This window comes from Aythya ferina (genome assembly GCF_964211825.1).
Source record: "Aythya ferina genome assembly, chromosome: 3".
NCBI classification, from domain to species: domain Eukaryota; kingdom Metazoa; phylum Chordata; class Aves; order Anseriformes; family Anatidae; genus Aythya; species Aythya ferina.
The window spans coordinates 39,246,202-39,268,724 of NC_140298.1; the positions used below are offsets into that span (position 1 = coordinate 39,246,202).

The following is a 22,523-nucleotide window of genomic DNA, read 5'->3' on the forward strand; positions in this document are numbered from 1 at the left end:
CTGAAATTGGTTTAAGAGCATTTTTAGTGTTGTCAGCATTTGCACCAATTTAACTGGCTTGATTCAGCTCTGACAATTTTAAAAGTGAAGGTGAACAATTAGACTCACAGAGCTGAATAAATCTTTAAATGCGCCTGAATGACATAGGAGCCTAAAAGTCCTTTTGAATGTGATTGAGGCCTTGGGGAACCTCTTCCAGTATTTAGTTGCTCAGAGGTTGGACTGGGTGATCTGGGAGGTCTCTTCCAACCTAGATGATTCTGTGATAGTGTGGCAGAGCAGTACAGGACAGAGGATAAGTTAGCTCGCTGGCGGCTGCGTAGCTGCAGCAGAGCTTCACACAGCATGCGGGGGGTACCCAGGCCCACTCCAAGCAGCACAGTCACTGGACACACAAGCATCTTAGAAAGTCAGTCCAGTGTTGTCAATATTTCCCTTGCTTCCAGCACAATTCTGTGGATAGGTTTGTGGCTACAGATGACGTAGTCACTTTTCAACATATTGCTGATAAACTCACTGAACAAAAATTCAGGTACATCGATCCTGATGCTTCTGTTCCCACTCCACATGCAGTAGAGGGTACTTGTACTCTTGGGTCGGGAGTTTCTTCAAGAAAGGCAATGCAAAGCTCTCTTTTCTTCTCTTCCAGCGTGTTGTTCCCTTCCTGATATATTTGACTCTTAACCTTCAGTAAAATAGTGAAGATGACAAACGTGCTGTTGGGGAAGGGGCGGCACAGGTCTGTGTAGCAGATTTGGTTGAGGTTTTGTGGAAATTGGGTATTGACCACCGGTTTAGTGGCCTCCAGTGTCTCAGGCATCCCCTACTGTGTCAGACTAAATGCATTCGGACTTGCCTTTCTGTAACTTTTATTTTGCTTACTGACTAAAGAGTGTAAATGCGTACAAAGGGAGAAGTTAAAATGTGCTGCTGGGGGCAGGAGGGGAATCATTTAATCAGATTAAAGAAGGAAATGTTTGCAGGGTAACTTTGAATTCTTTGCAAGACTTCAGCATTTGGCTGAATAAAACCTGTCTATTTGTGCATCACGCTGTCTCAGTGACAGGAAGAAAAGCAAAGCAGTTTGATTCTTATGCCTTTTTCCCCTCACGTGAATATAGACGGTAAATTCAAATATAAACTTTTTTATTGTAGAGTAGGGGTCTCTATCATGCAGGTGTGTGCAGAAAGGCCTATTTAATTATCTTTTTGGAGGTGGGGTGTGTAAATAAGACTTTAGCAGAGGTAGGAAAGGAGAAATTAAGATCAGACCATATTAACATGTGAAAGAGAAGAAATCTTGCTTAGATTTATGTTCTTTGATACTATTTCCTAAAAAAAAAAAAAATGTGTACAGGAGTTCTCATACATGTGTGCCCTAACAAGATCTCATAAATCACTCAGAAGATAGGAGATAACTCAGGCTGTGTGATATTAACGTAGCACAATGGTCTGGCATTCATCATCAACACCACAGGTGATATCAGCAAATCATGGATGAGTGGCATGATCTCAAAACGTGTACCCCAAAGGTCCTTTATGACCAAACCATGAAGTATTCCAGAACATTGGACTCAGATGAAATCTGCTAGTGAAACAGCTAAGCGTAAATGCTGGGCAAAAGTCAATGCTAAAAATACCAGTGTTGGTGGTGGTGTTCAGATGCATGATAAGAGCATCCCACATACGACACAGGAAACAGTAAAGAAATGCATTTTACTTTGATTATTGCCTCAAGTCCTTGTTGGCATTTGAAACGGAGTGTTTTCAGACTACTCCTTAAAGTACCTAGAAACCTTGGCCCTAGCAAAAGGAGCTGTTCTTCCACATGTTTACCTTTCGGTGAACATGTTAAACAGATTTCTTAAAGCTTGAATTCATCACAACATCGAGTTAACCCTTTCCTACTCCCCAGACTTAACTGTTACTTACACAGTGCCGAGTCCTTGCGGGGGGAATGGAGTTGGCGAGGAGCTGGGGGTTGGAAGCTGCGCACCACCGCGTGCACTGCGCTAGCTCTAAGTCCCTACCTCGCGCTCTCCTGGTGAAGAAGCTAAAGGAGAAGGACTGACGAGATGTGCAGAACTCTCTGTTCTGTATAACCAACGCGTTCATCCTCCTGCCAAACCTGGGGACAGATCCACTGCTCTTGCTCTACTTTGGTGCTGGCGTGGCTTTCTAGAGAGGCAAACGGGAGGAGTGTGGTGAATAAAACAAGTTGGGTTACTCGCATCCTGGACAAAGATTAACATATAGGGTTCAACTTTTCTCATGCACTGGATGACTTGCCCTGATGTTCAGGTTAGGCTAATAGACCTCTTTGTAAGCTGAGGCCTCAAACAACTCCTTTAATTGCATCTCTTAAAACCAGTTCTGGCAGCTGCCTGGCTTTAAGAAATACATGGTAATTACCTGAACGTAAACTAGGGAACTGCATGCATGCACTGTTTTGAGGATGTATTAGCAAGAGTCTGTGGCAGGATCACAGGCGTTAGGTTTCCTCTTCTTGGTTTAAGTAAGACTTGTGCATTTTATTCTCTGTTTAGATTCTTTCGAGATTGATGTAAGGGTTAAAAAAAAACACAGGGTCAGAACTTGGCTGTAGAGTGTGCTGTGCTGAAACTGCCTGGAGCTCTTCCACTACCTAACCCCAAAATGGAGACTTTTAGTGCTGCATGCAGAAGATCGAACATTTTCATTCTAGGTACATGACACTGAACGCTGCTGTGTGAAAAGCTAAGAGCTTCCCGCAACTGAATCAATTTCAAGACCTTCCAACTGCCCTGGGTAGGAAAAAAAACAAAAAAAAACAAACAAAACAAAAAAAACAAACCAAACAAAAAAAAAAAACAGCAAATTGGAAAGCTCATCTACAGAGTTCTTACTAACACCTGTGCTTCTTAAGCTACCTTGAGAGTCTTTTATAATTTTGGAGTCTGTTGGCTAGGAAAATCTCCTCAGATCCTGTGATGTGTAGCAGGGCTCTTGGGAACTGTCCACAAGTTCTCAGAGCACTGTGTGGGTTATTGAAAGAAAGCTGCTCATCATGGTAGCCAGAAGATGGCACGTTCCTGGTATTGGAGACAAGTGGAAAGAAGGTTAATGGAATTTTTTTCTGGGATCTGCTCCGGTATTTATTTTGCTTTGTCAGTCTCCATACCTGCATTCTGGTAACCAGATGCACAACTCAACAGAAAGAGCTGGATTTCTAAACCTGCTATAAAAGAGTTGTTTGAGCCAAATGTTGGGATTAAAGGGGAGGAGGCGTTTATCCAACTGAGTACTAGAGTAGTGGAGAGCAGAGAAGGGACATAGACAAGACCCACCCAGGCAGAAGCAGAAGAGGTCACGATAAAAACTAGAAACAACCAAAAGCAGAAAAACCTCACAGCAAAGCAGAGCTGCTCCTGTTGCAGAACAAGATGATTTTCCACAAATGACATTTATTTTAAAAATGTTGTGCGTGGAGACAGTGTAATATCCTATATTAAAAGGATGTTGCTGTGTTCTTCTTGCAACCTCAGTGGCGAAGTGTGAAATAGCAGCAACAGTTTGCAGTATTATAATCAAACACGGTGTAGGACTGTATTCAGAGACACTGCAAGGAGGTGAAAGCTCTTCAGTTATGTTAGATAAAGCGCGTTGAGGACGGGAGGAAAGGTCACACAGCTGTGTGTGTGTTCCTGGGATGCACTGATGGGGGGGGAGCGCTGCTGGGAATGACGGCAAGGCTCTGCACTCTGAAGTGCACTGGATGTTACCAAAAAGTACCATAGGCTGTGTAAGGCAACATTGCAGATAACGTCCTTACGCTGTCGGTAATTGTAGGATCATAAGTAGAGTAGGGTTCACAGAGGACAACGTGGTGCTTAAAATGGTGCATGGTCGGCCTTCTACTTAAGGGACAATACCTCTAGCTGTTTCTATTTTTTTCCTCTTCCATACTTTTAGAGGTGAGTACTGTACAGTGTAGGATTTATGCAGGACTGTTTAAATCCTGGCAAACTGAGTAGACAGTAGTGCTCGTCAGCGACTACCTGATGACATGACTATGATGACCTTACATTTAAGAAACGTGTTCCAGAAAGCAAAATGACACGTGGTAGAGATTATGAAATACTTACTGTGGCTAGAAGCTATAATTTGGTGTTTTTCACATCTCCTGTAATAGTTCTAGGATGGGCACAATTACAGGTCAGTTGCAAGGATGAAAGAATTGAGGTCTAGAAGTGTAAACGAATCTGGTTTCTCTGCTACAACAAATTTGGTGCTGTTCCAAGAGCAGATTTGACTTGTAGTCTAATTGTACCATCTTTTTATGCTAATATGTGTATTCAAGGTCTTTAACATTTCTTTTACAGCTGAAGTTCTAATTTTATACCCCAAAAATCTCATATTTTAATGAAAACTTTTGGAAAATCTGATAGGGAAGTAATTGCGGTCTATCAGATTGTATTTACAACATGATTGTTTCCTGTTTCAGTGGTGACTCTTGAATTCAAATTTTAGATATTTTCCCGAGATACAGAGGAAAAATAGGCTGAAAAAGATAGAAAATGGGCTTCAATATTTTGTTCAGAAAACTCTTTGGAAGTCAACTTTGGGCTTAGGAACGCATAACTGAATGTGTTGTTTCCCTCTGTTTTTTTTTTTTTTTTTTTTTTTTTTTTCTTGATGCCATTTTTTTCTTTACTTACAAAACCAGAATAGAAGAAGGCTGTTTATGATCCCCACCTTACCTGCTAAACTTGGAGTCTTTGCCTGAGTGAAATATTAATGGAGAGCCATTTACTTGAAGCCAGAGAGAATTCACATCCTTCCACAGCTATTTATGACACTTCATAGACATATGAAACCAGGTTTTCTGATGTATTCTGTAAAAGTGTTGTCCCCGTTAACAGCCATGGGCCCTCTTGATAGAAGGAAACTAGCACCATTATTGATCTTCTGCCTTTAAAACACTGCACTTTATTTCTGAGAGAGATCTATGCTATCTTAGTCTTCAAAAAAAAAAAAAAAATCATGTGTGTTTTATTGGCTTGCTCTTTACTGTGACCAATTATAGAAAAAACAAGTAGCAGTGATAATTGTATTTATTGAAAAAAGGTTTGCAAGTCAGGCCACTAAACTAGGCAAAATCTGCCTCTCCAGTAGTAAACAAAAACTGAAGAACTGATCATGTTCTTCTGAACAGAGTTAAATCATGCTTTCTCTAAATGAGCTGACAGTGCAGAAAATCTGATGCTTTGTAAGCCTTTGGAAAAAAAGCATTCTCTTTATAAGTGAGTGGAAGAATGTCAAGGGATGCTAGGGGAAAAGAAATTGTAGTATCTGCCCTACACCAACTTGTTCTTAAAGGTAAGTCATGAAGAGCTGTGGTGGATTTTTAGTTTGTTTAGTCAGTTGGTTTTATTCTGTTTTGCTTTCTGTAGCTGGCATTCTACATTCACAATTTGGGGCATGCTGAGAATCAACAATGTTCAGCTTCATCGTCATATCTAGAATTTTGAGATGAGATCTCAACAGAGGTGATAGAAGTTCCATGATATATGAAGACTGCAAGCCCTAGCATAAAGCTGTGTGACATTTTGCTATGGTATTCAGTATTCATACCAAGATTCAAATGTATTACTTGAATAAATGGACTCCAGCTTTACTGGTTTGGAAAAGCTGAAATGAAAATTTGAAATACTGTTGTCCTTTATCTGTAAAAGCGAAGTCTGAGCACACACTGCACTGTTCAGAGGCCAGTTGCTGCAGTTCTATAATTCACAGAATCATAATTTTATTCATACTGCTCTTTCCCTTTCACTCTTGCTAGGAAAGGGTGAAACTATCCCAATATATTTATTTTTGAAAGACCAGTTGCTACAAACTTGAGCAATTTGATACAGGACAGTTATTCAAAAACAATATATTTTTTAAGGCAGATTGTAGCAAAACGGTCAGACAAAAACAACAATGGAAAAGAAAGCCTGTTACATTAAGAAGAGTTGTTCAATGATTAACAAGTAGGGAGAGGGAATAGGCGAAAGAAAACCACTAGAATTATGAAAGGTAGTTACATACAATTCAAAAGAAAATAACTTATTTTTACAGGGAGCTCACTGTCTCGTAGCATACAACCAGGCATTAGCCATGATTGAAAACTGGGATAGGGAAGCTGGTGGTAACTTGTCAATCATTCATTATTTGGCATGGGTGAAAGCTGGCGCTGGTGTAAGCAGGACTGTGCGCAAAGTCTTGAGTTACTCATAACCTGCAACTGTCCCCGTCCTCCTCGGATTGCTTAAGACAGAGAAGGTCACATGAAGGAAAAAAGTCAAGATGGATGTGGCCCAGCATCTCTGATATTTTTGGTATCTCGACCATCTCCCTCACAGGGCAGTGGAGAGCAGCATTCTGGAAGGTCTGATGTGAAAGATGAGCGAGAGGCTTGGCTACGTGCATGCGGGCACACGTGGTGTGCTGTGGAAATGCTCGGATGGGATAACAACTGAAAGCATGTGATGCACTGGAGAGCTTGCGAAATTTTACAAGTTTGTAATTACTTAATTTCATATCCTTGTTACCTCATAGCCCTAAGTGTGCAAAACTTTTAAAGTCTTATCTCAGTACTGTAGGCATCTCGTTTGCACACTGCTCATATTTAGGTTAAGTAGATTATAATTTAAATATTCATCTGTATTATACATAGACTAGGAAGATGTATGCTGAGAAATACGTGTCTAATGCTATGGGTCCATTATTTTTTGGAAATATATTGCTCATGGAAAACCCTAATTGACAGCTGCGGAAGAATGAAGGTCTTTCAGCAACAGAGGTGTAACAGAGATGTCAACAGTGCACGTTTCTTCTTGTTCTGCCCTATGCATCAAACTTCATCATAAAACACCAGCTCTGAAAACATGACACTGATAGCCTGCACAAAGTATTTGTCCCCTGCAAGGCCCAAGGCAGGCCCGTAGCATACTTATATTTATTTGCAATGTCATTGTGCACCGAGAGGTGTTTCACCAAGGAGGAGGAGACAATGCACTTCTGCGAGCAGATTTCTGCACACCATTTCATTTGGGTATGTGTGGGTGGGAGCGAGGCAGGGAACGTAAATATCTTTGCAGACCAACCTAAACCACCTCCTTGTTTTCACATAAGTCAGCATTCAGCATTTTTAATGACCGAGATAGAACCTACCAGTGCCAGAGCCAAAGCAGCACTGTAGAATGAAAGATGCTTTTAGTGTATTACCAATTCCCCGAGCCATAGCCTTTCCACTCATTTGGTTGCTTTAATTAGTGGTGTGGCGGGGGTGGGGGTGAAAGCAGTCGTGGGACACAATGGGCCCTTACTTCAAAACCTAAGATGTGTAAAAGTCAACTTCTTTTTTCCTATAATCAGTTCCAAATGAGCTCTTACAAGGGGAACTTGGAACTGGCTTGGCTGAACAAATTGATTTCTCATGCATGTGAAAGTCAAGTTAAACATCCTTGGGAAGCCTAGAAATTTAAATTTCAAGAATTAGATTTTTTTCATACAGGGCTTTTGATTGTTAGATGTAGAACAAGACTGTTGAAATCATTTTGAGGAGCAGAATTATTTATGGTAGTTGCTTACAGTACCAGTGTAATGCCACTTTCGCATGTTTTTAATTTTGGTCTTTTGCATGGTCTGTGCTGTGTTAATGATCACCTTGTCATGCTAGCAGTGGAAAACGTTTGTATAAATAATTCCCACTGGTAAGATGAAAGTGTTAACAGAAATATTTCAGTGAAGGTCTTGATTAACTTATACACTTGGCTTGATCACAGCAGAGGTTAGACTTACAATATCTTATTACCAGGACTAATAAAACCCATTCATTTTTTCATGCTCTATGTTAATTACCCTTTTACTTTCCCTCATGTGCAGACACACACAAAAGTTTATTGCATGTTTGTGTTGAAGACCACAGTTACACTTAGTAGATTTTTTCTCACCATACTCGTTTTTACAAATTCATTCCCAAACAAAACTTAGCATGTAGCTGTTTAGACTACAGGGTGCTCAACTTAACCTACATTTGCTGTAAACATTAAAAGATGGATTTTTTCTCATTTCCTCCTACTTACTGAAAGGCCTATCTAGTGTACAGACATAAAGATGCACAACAAAGTTTAAATTCCATGATATCTTTAATTCATATTCCCCAAACGTAAGTTATCCAAGTAAATCACCATATTGCAATATAGTATATACAAACACGCCATATTCTCTTACCACCACATCTCAGAAATGTCCGGAAAACAAGGCATGTCCTGTGATTTCTGAAGTCTAACGGGGGTAGAGTTAAATAAATGGTATTAATGAACAAATCAACCTTCAGAAAACATGTTTCCAATATTATTTTCCTTTTTCTAAAGCGATGTGTGATGCACAGACTAGTTTAATCAGGGAAAATCATAGTGAGATGAGAAACGGTCTCTCGGGTTATGTCCCAAAGTACTGAGGACTTGATCGTATGTAGCTGATGACTTCGAACTCCCATAATGTGAGGTTGGTACAAACCCTGGAATAGAAATTCAGCAGGATGTAAGGAGATCCTGGAGTTAGGGAGGTAGGTTGTGGCCTTCCCTGGAGCAAGCTCCTTTGGAACAGGTGGACTGAAAAATAAGATACTACAGACAGAAAGAGTCTTTGTGGTAAAGATGTACATGTCTGTGTTAGAGACCTGGGCCAATATGGGGTGTAACTGCGTGTGGCATCTTTAAAAGTTCCTTGAGCAGTGGAATGAAAGGAGATTATTTTTTTTTTTCATGGATTTGTTTTGCGGATAAGTGGATTTTCGCATGTTTAATCACTGAAGTTTCAGCTTTTCACTAGGTGGGATGGTAAGAGGGTCTCTTTTCCCTACCTAGCTGGCTGGTTACGTAGAAGCAAGACTTCATGTTTTGGATTCCTTTATCCCTTTTGTCCGTCAGGGTTGAAATTGTGCAGCTGGTTTAGAGGTTGTGGTGGGAAACCACGTACGCAGGAGCATGCCTGCTGATTTCCTTATTTTTTTATTTTATTTTATTTTATTTTATTTTATTTTAAAGGGGGGAGAGGGGGGACAGACAGAAATCCCTTTGATGTTGTTTACTCTTACAGACTGCCAATGTGATTGGAAAAAAAAATACACCAGCAGCGTGACCAGCACTGTGACTGTTTTCTGTGCAATAAGTGCCACCTACATCTCCACCTCCTCCGACTTCACCCTCCCAATTTCTAGCACCTTCTCAGCAGAACTTTCCTTGACTTCTGTTAGCTCACAGCCTATTGCTTTCTTTTTTTTTCGTCTCCATCTTCTCTTTATAATTTGTCTTGTAAATCAGATTGTGTATTTTTATAAGCAGGGTTGATGGTCTATTGGTAGCGTTCCCTGACACTTCTCATAAAATCTTATTTTTCGACTACTCGTGTTAATTCTTAATAGTTGGTACTGACATTTGCCATACTGTGAAGAATTTTATTTTATTTTATTTTATTATTTATTACGGTAGACATGAATCTATATATGAAGTTAGGGAAGCATGCTTTCTTTATGCAGGCCACAAAAAGAATTTCAGGCCTTTTCTTTTGAATTCTCTAACATTTATGCATTGAAGCAAGCTACGCTGGTAAAATACGTACAAATTTCACTGAGAAGTAGGACTATAAAATGTCTTGGTAGAGACTTTAAGGAGCCTAGAAGCTAAAACCTGCAAAGACTTTTGTGTTCACTAAGCAGCTTAAATTTCTGTGCTCCTGCAGCACATACCTGTGCTCCCAGAAGGAGCCCCAGAAGGACTCTGCAGTTGTTGCTGGGGGCAGCCGTGGGCCAGGCTGCCTTTACGTGCTTGAAATGAAAACTCCTGCACTTTCAATAATACCTGTGGGTGGTCAGCAAATACGAGAAGTGTGCTGTCGTTTCTGGTTAGGGAAGGGAAAATGGTTAATCAGAAAAATTTCTGTGGGCTGTTGAAACAGTCGAGCTGAACTTGTGAGAGTAAGGGAGCTGGAGCTGGATCCCCGGTCTGGTTAGGTGAGGAGCCGCCTTCTTGCCAGTGTGAGAGGAGGAAATAAAGGAGGAGAAAGATCTTTAATGAAAATCGTGGTGAGAGGAGGCTGGACTGGGTCCAGCAGAAGAAGAATGTAGAGGATAAAAGGGGAACTTTCCTGCATTTTGGGATATAGTGTGACTGGAGGTGGTTAAGAGGCTGAGTGTCAAACCCTGAGTTTTCAAAGGAAAACAAGAACTTAACTGGCCAAGATAATTAGACATGTGTTATGATACTGGGGGGTCTGCTGACAGGGATTAGATAGAAGACCCGGGAGCAGTGCTGTCCATACACCACACATCTTCTGCGATGTTACCATTCCCTCTTACTATGCTAGTTTCCAGCTGCAGATGTCTGAGTGGCCAGGCTTGTGGTACCACTGTTTCTCTGACTCATGAGCTTCAATATAATGTCATATTACTTGGGTAAGGTACAGATTTCTTTTTCTGTTTTTAAATTTGAAAAATTACACATATATATTGCCATCTTCCCCCTTTCCTTACGCTAAGGGTATTAGTAAGATGTGAGATTGTAAAGCCAGGTATTAAAAAAAAAAAAAAGGAAATGCAACCTTAATTATTGTGTGCTGCATGTACTAGGGACTAGCTACCTTATCACAGGGTGTGTTTTCATTTGATTGTTTTGTTGTTTCTGTTTTGGTGTGTTTTTTTCTTTTTTTTTTTTTTTTTCTCAGTAAGTTCTTGTACAATTCAATAAGCAAGACAGGTTTGCTCTAATGATGAATCAGGAACATACAGCATAGGAAATATCTCCAACAGTTATTACCTCACTTGCAAAACTGAAAGTGACAAAGTAATACAGGATCACAAGAAGGAACATGCCAAAGCCATTTAGTTTTCCTCTTGTGATTTGCATCGTATCCCTGCCTCTCCCAGAGAGCTGTTTTGTTCAGGTAAGCAAGTCACTTCAACCAGAGTTTGGAAAGGAGGTCACTTGTTTGCTGAGTGCTCAGCAAGATTCCTGGGAGGCATGATTTGCAGGAGTTAAGAGCACATACAGCAGAAGCCAGAGGCAAATGCATTTCAAGTATTAAAACACGGGATGCTGAATACGCAGAAAACAGGTCATGATGTCTAAGGTTGGACATCTAAAATCAGTCAAGATTTTTTAATCTTAATCTTCAGGTCTCTCCTCTCTGTCGGCAGAACACAGGTAGTGCCATTTCTTCGTTCTGTGGACATCGTACAAAAGCAAGTGACTTGGGAAGTAAGTACTCCACATAATGATGAATGAATGAGAGTCACATGCTAGCTAGCCATTCTGTCTTCCTCACCTGCTTGGACTATTGAGAAATATGTGGGATGAGAGGTTCAAAGCCATGTGTTAAATGAGGAAAGAATAGAAAGAGAGGTTTCTTTCCAGTGACTGGGAATTCCCTGGTATTGCACAGTTGATATCTGCGTTCATATGCAAGACATTTTTTTCTTGTTATCTTATGCAAGGACTGCTTATTTTCAGAGTGTATCAGTATATTGGGGAGAGCACTCAGCATTATCTCAGTTCCCTCTCAGCTGAAGAGACACAATGCAATTCCTCAAAGGACTTTGAAGGAAATGGAAAAGGCAAACGTAAATTCTGTTCTATACAAGTCTATTTGTATATGTGTTAGACTTTCCACTGAAGAACTCTGATTACTGATGGAATAGTATTAATCAGTCAAGGAGTCCATGTATATATTCACACTGTATGCAGGACCAAGCAGTTCCTGCTTCTCCTGTAAATTCACTTGAGAGAAGATCTCACAGTGATTCATGCAAGCCATGTTATGATTTAATGATCACCTCAGTGTGTGAAGGCCCTGAAGTGGTGGTGTGGCTGATGGAGATGCAGGTGAAGTTGCAGGTAGCCACCCCTCTGATGTCTGGGATAGGGACGTGACAGCCAGCAGTTTGCTAGCAAGTCTTGAGCTAGCTGTTACTTATTTGACTGCAGTTGTTGGAGCTTAAATTGGAGGTATAAATAGGCTGAAAGATTTCCAGAGAGGTGCGGACATGCCCATATAAAGAAAGGGAAATGTCCTGGGTTGCGGAAGCTGCAAAATCCAGAAATTGCCTAGGAGGCAAGAGTTGTGTGAAAGAAAAATGGGATTCTTGCTTTCGGGTGAAATTTGAACATCATCTTGGTAATTCATTGTCTTAGTCCTGATACCAGAATGTCCTGAGCCACACTGGTGTGATTAGGATCAAGAAGCCTTTGTGTTGATGCAGAGGAGTGAGGAGTACATGGAATGCTTCATTTCACTGTGGTGTATCTGAAAGGAAGCCTAGAAACCAACTCTCAGATGAAATCACTGGTGTGTCATCCTACCTTTGTGAAGGGCAGGTAGATCTCTGATGGGCTGGATGCTGTTGAAAATGTTTTCTGAGTTGGGTATTTTTCATTCAGGATTGAGACATGCAGCTGGGCTTGTAATTTGTCTATCAGACACCTGCAGGAGAACTTTTGCTAAGTGACACGTAAGCTCTCAGTGCTAGTTGCTTTGGGCAGATCAGCTCCTGGTAGAGTTGACGGGCATGTGGTGCATGTGCCCTAGCAGCAGTATTTCTGCCTCTCTTCTCGGCTAGTGCTGCTTACGGAGGTGTGCTGAATCGGGACACCTTCTGAGGCTCCTGAGCTTGGTAAAAGGTGGAATCTCTTCCTTGGGGTGGACTGAAAGATGCCCCATGATCATAGAGGAGCCTTTAAGCCTTTTGAAGTTGTGGGTCTGTACTAGCCTAGGAGCCGGAGGGGAGCTGTTGAAAGGAAGAACCCTGGCACATCAGCCTGTCTGTAGACCACAGCTGTGCAGTCAGGCAGACTTTCTTCAACAAGATGCCAGCAAACTATGTAACAGCAGATCCGATAGACTGCATGGAGAGCTACGTGCAAGTGGGCATTAAGATCTTGACAGGGAAAGGAAGAATGTCCTCTCACTCACCTGTTACTCACGCACTTGCAGTGTGAATGAATTCGTCGTTATGGTAGTTCCTACAGTAAGGGTGTGTTCACAAACTTAATGATAGTACTGTGGCATTGTGTATGTGTGTGAAGATGCCAGCAACAAGATAAAAATAACACTGCCTGTGAGCTGTTCTTTCAACACAAGTTTCATCCCTTTGTCGTATTCATCTGTTGTCTCTCTGGACTGTGTATGTTGGAAGGGTTTGATGCAAGGGTTCTTTTCATCAGGTCTTTGTGTAGTGAACAGCATCTGTGGGGTTTTGCACTTTTAAGTCTATACTCTTAGATGCTGAGAAGATACGTGGGATTAGAGAACTGACCAAAAGAAGATTAAAATATATCATGACCCTTTTGACAAAAAATATTTTATGTAAGATTTATGGTCCTTTCCATAAGAACAATCTTAGTTCGTTTCAAATGTCACCCTTTTTAATAAGTAAAATGAAACACAAATCATCTTTACTTAAAAACAGCCTCTCCCTATACTATTTAATTATAAGGTATACTGATATATATTATATCAGTACAGACAGGAAGACTGAATTGCTGAGGTTCCCAACTTACTTTTTGCTCCTCTGCTCATGAACATGTACATTCAGTAAATGGCACGTACTCCTCATACTCCTCAGATGATTTGTAGTCAGTTGGCAAGGGTCTTCTCTACTCAGACATGCTTAATAGCCCCAGCTTGCTTACAGCAATATACGTTACTCTGCATTGTCCCACCCTTTACACAGAACTGCTGGAAGAAAGACAAGGCATACCGATGTAAGTTAACATTCAGAGAAAACGTAGAACAAGGTCAAAGCACACCGTAACCGAAGTGGTCTTGAGTAGTTCATTTTTTTCTATGTTTATTTGAAAAATGTCCAATAATCTAAAATTACTCCAAATTCAAGTAACTCAAAAGTGAACAGTTTGCTTAGCAGTTGTCAGCAGCTGCAGCAAGCATGGAGTTTGAACAAGGGCTATTGTAACAAAAAAAAAAAAAACTCAGTATGTTGTTGCATTGGTACTTAAATGTAGAAATACAGAGCATGTTTAGGCCTGTATTTGCATCTAGCAAAAAAACAAAAACAAAAAACACCAACATAACTTTAGTATTTCATATCACTTAGTTTAATTAAAGAAAAAGGAGGGAGAACTACGTCATGAAAACTCATGTTCCTTAGGAAGATTTATTGGGTTGTATGGTACTTGTTAAAATCACTGGCTTTGCATTGGGAAAGTAATATTATTTTTAAAATCACGTTATATAAAAATGTGTAATCACTGCGGCTTCTTATTTTGTATTCCCAAATTTATTTCCACACCTTGCAAGTTATTCTCAGCCCTCTTATACAATGCTAGATCATCACAGGGGTGAAGGAACTGTTTGCTTTGTAGAATACAATGCCACTAATTAAAGTTGAAAGTGAATGGACTGAATTAGAATCAGCTCATCCATCAAGGACTGGCTACTGATTATTTACTGACAGCGCTTCATTTAGCTCTATTAATTACACGGTGACACCGTTACGTAAAGATTACGAGTTGTTATAGTCCTGAAACTTAAGAAAAAACACACAAAAGATAAGTGTATGTGCTCAGTCCTGGAGTCCAAAAGTGGTAAGTGTTAAATGGAGTGTTCATGTGAATAATCTATTAAGTGTTTTGTTTTTTTTTTCTTATCAGCATTTTAATTGCAATTGAGTAAACAGGGCAGCAGCTTACAGATCTCCTTATGCAAGCTGTGATGGCAGTGGCTGTGACACGTAGTAATGAAGGAAAGCCTGCCTTGTCATTACTGCTTTAAAAATCTTTTTATTTATTTTAATGTAACCCTGAATTATATTGGGTTTCAGGCACTATGGAGAGAAGAATTTTATCTACATTCTCCTGCATTGATTACCCACACATTCCTCATTCCTTTATCCCTTCTATAATGAACCTTTTACCACCAATCTCCAGACACTAAAGTCCCAGCTAGGTTGCAAACTGGCCCCCTATGTTCCTACAGCACAGCTGTAACACACATCTCAGTCACATCTGGTAATCTTCCTCGGTGCTAAGCAAAAAGTTCCTTAATTGGAACATGTCAATAATAAGCGACTTTGGTCATACATTTAGTTCTAGCGAAACTAATTTAGAAACTGAGAGTATGCATCTTCATTTATCCAACACATACCTAATTTGAGTTAAACATATTCTCATTGGCAATGTTCTAAACAATTAGCTGAAAAATAATATATATATATATATATATATATATATTTTTTACCTTCCCAAAAGTAATGGGGGTTTCTGTGGGTTTATGCAGGGGGTATTGTTTTTTTTTGCTCTTTAAATTGGAGCGTGCCTTTGGGGGGCAGGAGGCATGTTTCAGAAAAAACGGTAATGCAAGTGGTAAAGTCCAAATGCTCATTTCCTGTGAAAGATCTGTTAGCTGTGGTTGTTTTGTAATAAAACCCTTTGTGCAAAGGAGGCATGGCATGTATGGGAAGAGCTTGTCTATACACACACGCACATACATTTAAAAAATAATTCGGAGATGGAAAATACTGTTCTGTTCACATTCCAAACATGGGCTTGAAAAGACGAATAAGATGTTTATGCTTTTCTGCTCAAGAAGGGACCTTAATTTGCTGCTTGGTCCTGAGCTGTGAGTTTCCATCATAATCAGAGATGTTATTAACTGAGATCTGTTTATAATCAAAGGCAAAGCTGAGAGCAACGTTACGGCCGCTATACTCTGAGACTGCAACTATTAAGAAATTAGTTTTGATTAGTTTGTTTTGTAATAGTGTTGTGTTTTGACATCCTGTTGCATGATGTCAGGAAGGGCCTCTTCTTAAAGTCATCCTGAAAAAGTGTGGCTGTAAAATAGATTCAGGCAAGAAAATGGAAAACAGATGAGGTAGTTGTACGTCATCTAGGGAACGATATTTCTCGAGAGGATAGAAGTGATCTAATTGCCTTTGATTTTATGAAACACTATAAAAAGAAATCTGCTTATATATTAGATTTTACATAAATGGTCATTTTAAGAACTGGGAATTTTGATGTTTGTAACTTAAACTGACACAGTGCAATGAGCAAGCACCCTTTCAAACAGTCATCTGTGAACTATCTGGAGGCCCCAGTTAGTGTTTTTATGTGTTTTTTTTTTTGTTGTTTTTTTTTTTTGTGTGTGTGTTGTTCTACCTTTCAGTTGTCCTTTTTCAATCTGTAGAGGCCGAGTGGGAATGAACACCCCTTTACTTACCATCCCTGCCACTGCCTTTCTTTTTTCCAGTTGTTTTCCTGGTGGCCAGACACTTGTGTGCTGCACTGCTGCAGAGCTGCGTGATTCCTGTCTAACTCCAATGAGAACACACAAGCAGGTGGTCTCAGCATAAGAAATGTGGTTTCCAACCTCACTTTATTTACCAGTTTATGAAACTTTTAGGATGGACCAGTGGGATTTGTTTATTTATTTTAATCTTAAGACTTCTTAAGTTTGGGGAAACGTGTATATATCTGCAGCTATGTGTCACTTGGGCTCTCTTCTACTTGACATGTCAAGAATTAGGGGTAAACTTGATTATTACTTAACACCAGAAAGAAAACCTTCAATGCTATCAAAAGTGAGTATTGATTCAATAGCTGAAATTTTCAGTTTGCAAATCTAACCTTGCAGGTATTAATGACTGTGGTGCTCGACCTCCCATCTTTTGGATGGCAAACAGATCTCTTGCTGATATTCATCACCTTGTTCAGGTGATGCATCAGCCTGAGATTAATCCCCATTTTTGCCAAGCAAAACTTGGAGCTTTTGTGGGTGTAAATGTACATGCTTGTCTCTGAAGCAAGAGTATTGTCACCTTACTTTACTGGGGTGCTACAAGGTACTGTATTGATAGTGACGCAGTAGTGGCTATTCCTAGGTAGGTAGGCAACACTCTGTGGAAAGAGGTAAAAAAAAAAAAAAAAAAAAAAAGAGATTTTACCACATTAGAATACGCCTGGTCTACCTAAAATGCTTTCTGTAATTTTGATGTCAATTTATCCTTTATGTTTTCCTTGAAGACATCCTTGCTGTTGGTACACTATTCGTCGTGTGGCCTCCTCTCAAGACTACTGCACTGAGCTCCCCTGTAGTGCTTCTCTTTGCGTTTGTTCCGAACACAGTGCATACACTTCTCCAAATTGCATTACCCTTTGTTCTAAAATTAACTTCAGTTAACAGTTTCCAATATAAAAACAATTACAAAATGGCTTCTTAAGCAAGGAATCTGTTCTGCTTTTTTATTTTGCCTATATTTTATCATGGTTGTCGCTGAAATCTTCTGTGTGTGTGCTCTTACTATATCCTTTCAGCTCTCCATAATATCGCTGAGGGTTTAACAGAGAACAATTGTATAGTTTGAGGACACGTAATAGGCTACTAGAAGAAATATTTACATCTGGCATGATCAAAGCTTTTGGAGTATATGAATGTGCGTGTGGGAGGTCTAATTTTTATGTGGGTGGATTAACAAAGAAGACTAAAACAGTGCAGTACTTAACCCCTTTCCCTTTATGAAAATTCACTTCCTGAAAATGAAAAAAACATGTAGTACCTGATGGTTATCTCTTGTTTTTCATTTCAAGGAGTAGTATTAATTCTGCTTGTAGCTACTTGTTGGAGGCGCAGAGAAATTTTTCTATTTCAGCCCCTATGATGGCTTATTTAACAAGATGCTTATCTTGCCTGTGATGTTTTTGTGTGTTGGAACTTAAATATGTTTAAAAATTTTAAAAACAGATAAGTGATCATTCTGACACAGTCTGATAGCCTGTTGAACTGTTGTGGTGGGAGCACTATGACACTTCCAGCGCTTGGCAATCGCTACATCTTCAGGTTCGGTTTCTGCTGTTCTAGTTCCTGTGGCTATCAGCTGTAAGCGGCTTCCAGAAATCTGTCATTTGAAGTTGTTTTTTTTTTTTTTGTTTGTTTGTTTTTCAGTTTCTTAAAATAAATAGTTACTTATATATTATGAAAGGCTATTAATAGCCACTTGAGTCATCTCTGCTAGTATTTTGTTCACATGACTGATGGTGGAGTTTCGGGTTATGGCTGGCCTGCCCTAGCAGCTTGCTGAAGGGGAGGTCTTGCTCTCCCTCCTGTGCTCCGAAGGGGACACGGGACCTTCCCTTCCCCAGCTCCCAGCCCTACCAGATCTGGCTGCAGGGTCACCAGCTCCGCTTGCTCGCCGAGCAGCACCCACGCAGTGAGATGCGTGCCAAATTCCTATTTTGTTATTTTGAGCGTTCGCTTACCACGTGCTCAGCAGGGTACCTGAGCTGGCTCGCGGGAAGCATCGGGAGGCCGTGACCAGAGGCTGGGGTGTGTGTGGGAGAACCACCTGCCCTTTTTGCCCCCGGTGAACTTCAGCGTGCTCAGACCACTTTCTGAAGTCCTAGCATGAGTCATGAGCGCAGTATCAAATAATCTCTAATCCGTGGCTTCTTGAAAATCAGTCAAGTTTTACAGGCAAGCTGCGATGTGAGGCGCAGCTCTTGTCACCAGTTAATACGTCACTGAAGACACGTACATTCGTTTTCAGAAGACACAACACCTTCTGTGGGTATCTTTAAAGATCATGTACGTGCTTACAGCATCCATTGCTGTTACTTTGAGAGCAATAGCACGTTCTCCCCTCTGAAAGCACTGTATACCTATTAAGTCAGGGGTATGCACATAACTGTGCTTGCTGTTCTTCATCTAGATAACTTCAGCAGTCAAAATCTCATGGGGTTGCGGCACCTTCTCTGGATACTTACACCATCCTTTTGTTGCCCTTGTGGCAATGGGAGTCTCCACATCAGTTCCTGCACTATTCTAGCATTAAATATTTGTGTGAACTGCTATCAAAGTCAGTTGGTGTCAGTGCACTGTGTAAACGACAGCAGCTGGAAATGACAGCGATGGAAAGCCTTACAGCCCTCCCTGGAGCCCTGCAGCAGGGGTGGGATGGGCAGGGGGAAGCACAAATTCCTCAGTTCCTCAGCTGCCAGAGCCTGATCTGTCATTGAATCTGTGCCCACACCTCAAGTGCCAGGAGGCCACTGGAGGCCCAAGGTAGGCAGTCTGTTATCCAAATTGCTGAAGTCTCAGTTCCAGCCTTATCAAAGGAGCACTGCTTTGGTTTTTCTTTGTATCCACATCAGAATTGGATGTGTTGGTTGGCAGAGCAGTTCACTGGTGTCTGCAGTTCACTGGAGGTTGGTCACTACCTTTTGGGCCAGTGCCATGTTGAGGCTTTTCATGCTTTTCCTGTGTTAGGCCTCCTTTATGTGTTACCTGTGCAATTTTTACTCTCCTCCTCTTTGGAGGAGGAAAAAAAAAAAAAAAAGGAAAACTTTACAATTTATTGTGTTGGGATGCAAGGATTCCCTACAAGCTTGCCATGGTTTGTGACCACAAAGCAGCCTTTTCTTCTGCATTGCTCTGTTGAAAAACTATTAGCAAGCAAGTTCAATCGCTTGTTTTGCTGCCTTGTCAGTTTTCAGTCCCAGTGTATGTTCTGGTGCATTACTCAGGAGCCCAGTGTTCCTATCCACAAAGACCACATGATTTTGTTTGCGATTCAGGAGTCTAAATCTTAATAAATAAATAAATAAATAAATAAAAAATGCCCCAGAAATGGCAGATACTTTAGATACGTACAGTTGTATCTCTAATAAGTCCTCCAAAGCAACAGCTAACTTGAGGAAGACAGCAGTGGGATATGACATGTTTGGGTTTTAGCTCCCAGCATTGCTTAATTTGCTAAATACTCACAGGCAGATCGAATGGCACAAGCAGGGGACATTACATAAATATTGGCAACCGCAGGCATTCAGTAATCATCCGTAAAACTCTGAAGGATCATCAGGATTCAGAACTGTCCTGAAAATGCTGTGCTTTGTGTTTGTAACCGGGGTGCTCGTTTCCAGTTCAGCACCCTGCACTGTCTCCACTTGTATCCTTGCAGCTTGGGGACTGCCAGCATTTCTGGGGGGTGCAGATGCTCACGGCACCTGTCCTTCAGAGTAGCAGACGTGTTCAAAGTAGGGCACAGCAACAGAGAAAGCAAGCTTAGGGGGGGGGGATCTTGTAAAGAACCACCAGCAAAAACACCTAAAATAAATGGTGTGGGGACATCGCGCTGTGCTCCCCTGCAAAATCTTCCTCCCTGACAAAACTGAGGGGTGTCCTGATACAGTGCTAACTCTCGACATGAAGAAAACAGACCTGAATATTTAATTTTACTGTCTACCAGAGACAAACTGCATATGTAACGTTATTAGTGTCACCAAGAGATTGACTGCCTACCTTCCTGTTGCTTGTTCAAGGAGATTTCCATTTACCCTCATCTAACTCTAAGATAAAGAAGGGACCATCTGTTCTTTTTCCTTCACTCCCTCCTTTATTACAGTCCTTTGTTCTCATGCTCTCAAATCCTAATTCCTCCTCCCCGATGTCCTCCGTATTTGCCAGGTCTGTCAAACACCATGCACCCATCTTTTTCTAGGCCTGTTCTGCCTTCAGTTGTTTCTTACTCTTCCTTATTTGTTGGCATGACTATTTCCCTACCTCTGGTATGCAGGCCGTGTTTTACTGTACGTTGCTCTTCTGTGCCAGTACTCCAAGAAGATCTGCAGCTGGCACAGGGAGCAGGGAGTGTTGTGCAACAGAGGTGTGAAGGGTGGTTGGTGCTGGGCTGCACTGCTGTACCTCCTGCATGCCAGTGGCGGTTTTCCTTCATAAGAAATGTTTAAGGACCCTCTGACACAAAAAGGAAGGTCAGCCTTCCATGTCTGTATCGATTTTTCTGAGTAATTCTGGCTCTGCTGCGTTTCCTGCCCAAAAAAGACAGTCTTCAAGGATGATGTGTGTGGATGAGGTGTCCTTCCTACTTAGAAGTAAGACCCTTCTGTGAACAGCTGTTTTATGCTGGTGACTGTGGACACAAGGGTAAATTTTGCCCAAATCCATTTTACACTATCAGGAATTTTACAGGGACTTGTTCATTAGTGCTCCTCCTCCAGTCCTCTTCCCTCATTCCCCCTTAAACAGAAAAGAAAAAAACTAAATTAACAAATTAACATTACCACTGGAGAAACTTGTACCAGTGAAGGCAGCTGTTGGATCTGAATGCAAACAAGGCTGCTGGCATTTTTATGTATTCCATTATTGAGAGCAGGCCTAGGAACCACATAGTTAAAACATCATCTGCACAAATGAGAGCAGTGGGGAAGTTTAGGGAAGAAATCTGGTGTGGATGATGGCTTTGTGTACAGTTCTGGCATGATTTGTCCATTTCCTTAGTCCCTAGGGAAAAAACTGTAGCAGCGATAGCAAAAACTGTATAAATATAGCTCTGTGATGATACTGTAAGCAGTGTCTGTCTTTGCCTCCCTGAACATCTTCTCTAAGCCTGTCTTGCATGCTTGATCTCTCTTACATATGTGTGCATGTATATAAACGTATAACCTACTACATAGAGAGAGATTGCACACCAAATAATGATTCCTTCTGTATCTCAGCCCTTTAAAACATATGATGTGCTGTAGGCTTTGAGATCCAGTGAATCACCAGGTCACATTTATAGTATAGCTGCTATTTTGCATAGTCACCATGTAATAGTGTCAGGACTGTCTCTGAACAGATTTTTAAGACATCTCGGTATACTTGAACCTGTGTTATGGAAAGCCACTATATGAGCAGGAAAAATACCAGGCATCAGTGTTTCACTTGCTTCATGTATGATTTTGGGACTGGAAAAAAGGCTCCAGGTGTTAGAGAAACAAATACTCATCTGGCATACTTGCAGTCTGATTCATCCTTCTAGATGTGTTTGTGTAAATTCAGCATCTGCTTTCAAGAAATCATTTTTGTGCTGATCTTACTTGAAACTGTTTCTGTCCTGCTGTACCTCATTGCATGTATTTTCTCTCAACAGAGTTTGCACTTAGGATAGTGAATGCCCCGATGGCCTTGGACTTAGCGTTGGGCACACTGTGTGACCTGCTTCAGCTGTGGGGGGAAGCCCGTGCCGGCGTGCCGGTCTTGTTGGAGTGGCTGCTGGGAGACAGTGATCCACAACAAGGCTTGGAGGCTTCAGCTCTGGTAATTGTAACATGCAGCTGCCCCCTCACGCTGGGATGGCTGCTTCTTGCAGTAGGAATAGAATGAAATGGCTAATCTGATGGAGCCATTCCCTGACGGTCATTACTCCAGTATTAATTGTATTTACAATTACATGTAATAATAAAAATCACGTGGACAGATTTAGAATAAATAAATAGAGTTGATGTCAGTGGCCTGGCAATATCAGTATAAAATTAAAAAGACCAACAAACAGACATTGAAATAAATCAAGAGTTACTTAACAAATTGTTGTTGACTGCAGCTGTAACTAATTGCATTCAGTGGCATTGCAGATGACCGCCCGCCTTGAATCTAAAGTGCTGTTGTGGGTGCCAGGCACATCTGGCATTCAAGAGCCGTGTTCCCCCAGC

General features: G+C 40.9%; 1 protein-coding gene across 3 annotated transcripts in view; it reads left to right on the plus strand.

The window, feature by feature from the left end:
* THADA (THADA armadillo repeat containing) overlaps positions 1–22,523 on the plus strand; it is a 164,167-nt gene that overhangs the window by 139,487 nt on the left and 2,157 nt on the right. For 2 of the 3 annotated variants that reach the window (XM_084514649.1, XM_084514650.1), the window contains exon 37: positions 21,965–22,131. In XM_084514649.1, coding sequence (XP_084370775.1) covers positions 21,965–22,131 — 167 coding nt within the window. The other variant, XM_084514651.1, reaches the window with a different exon arrangement.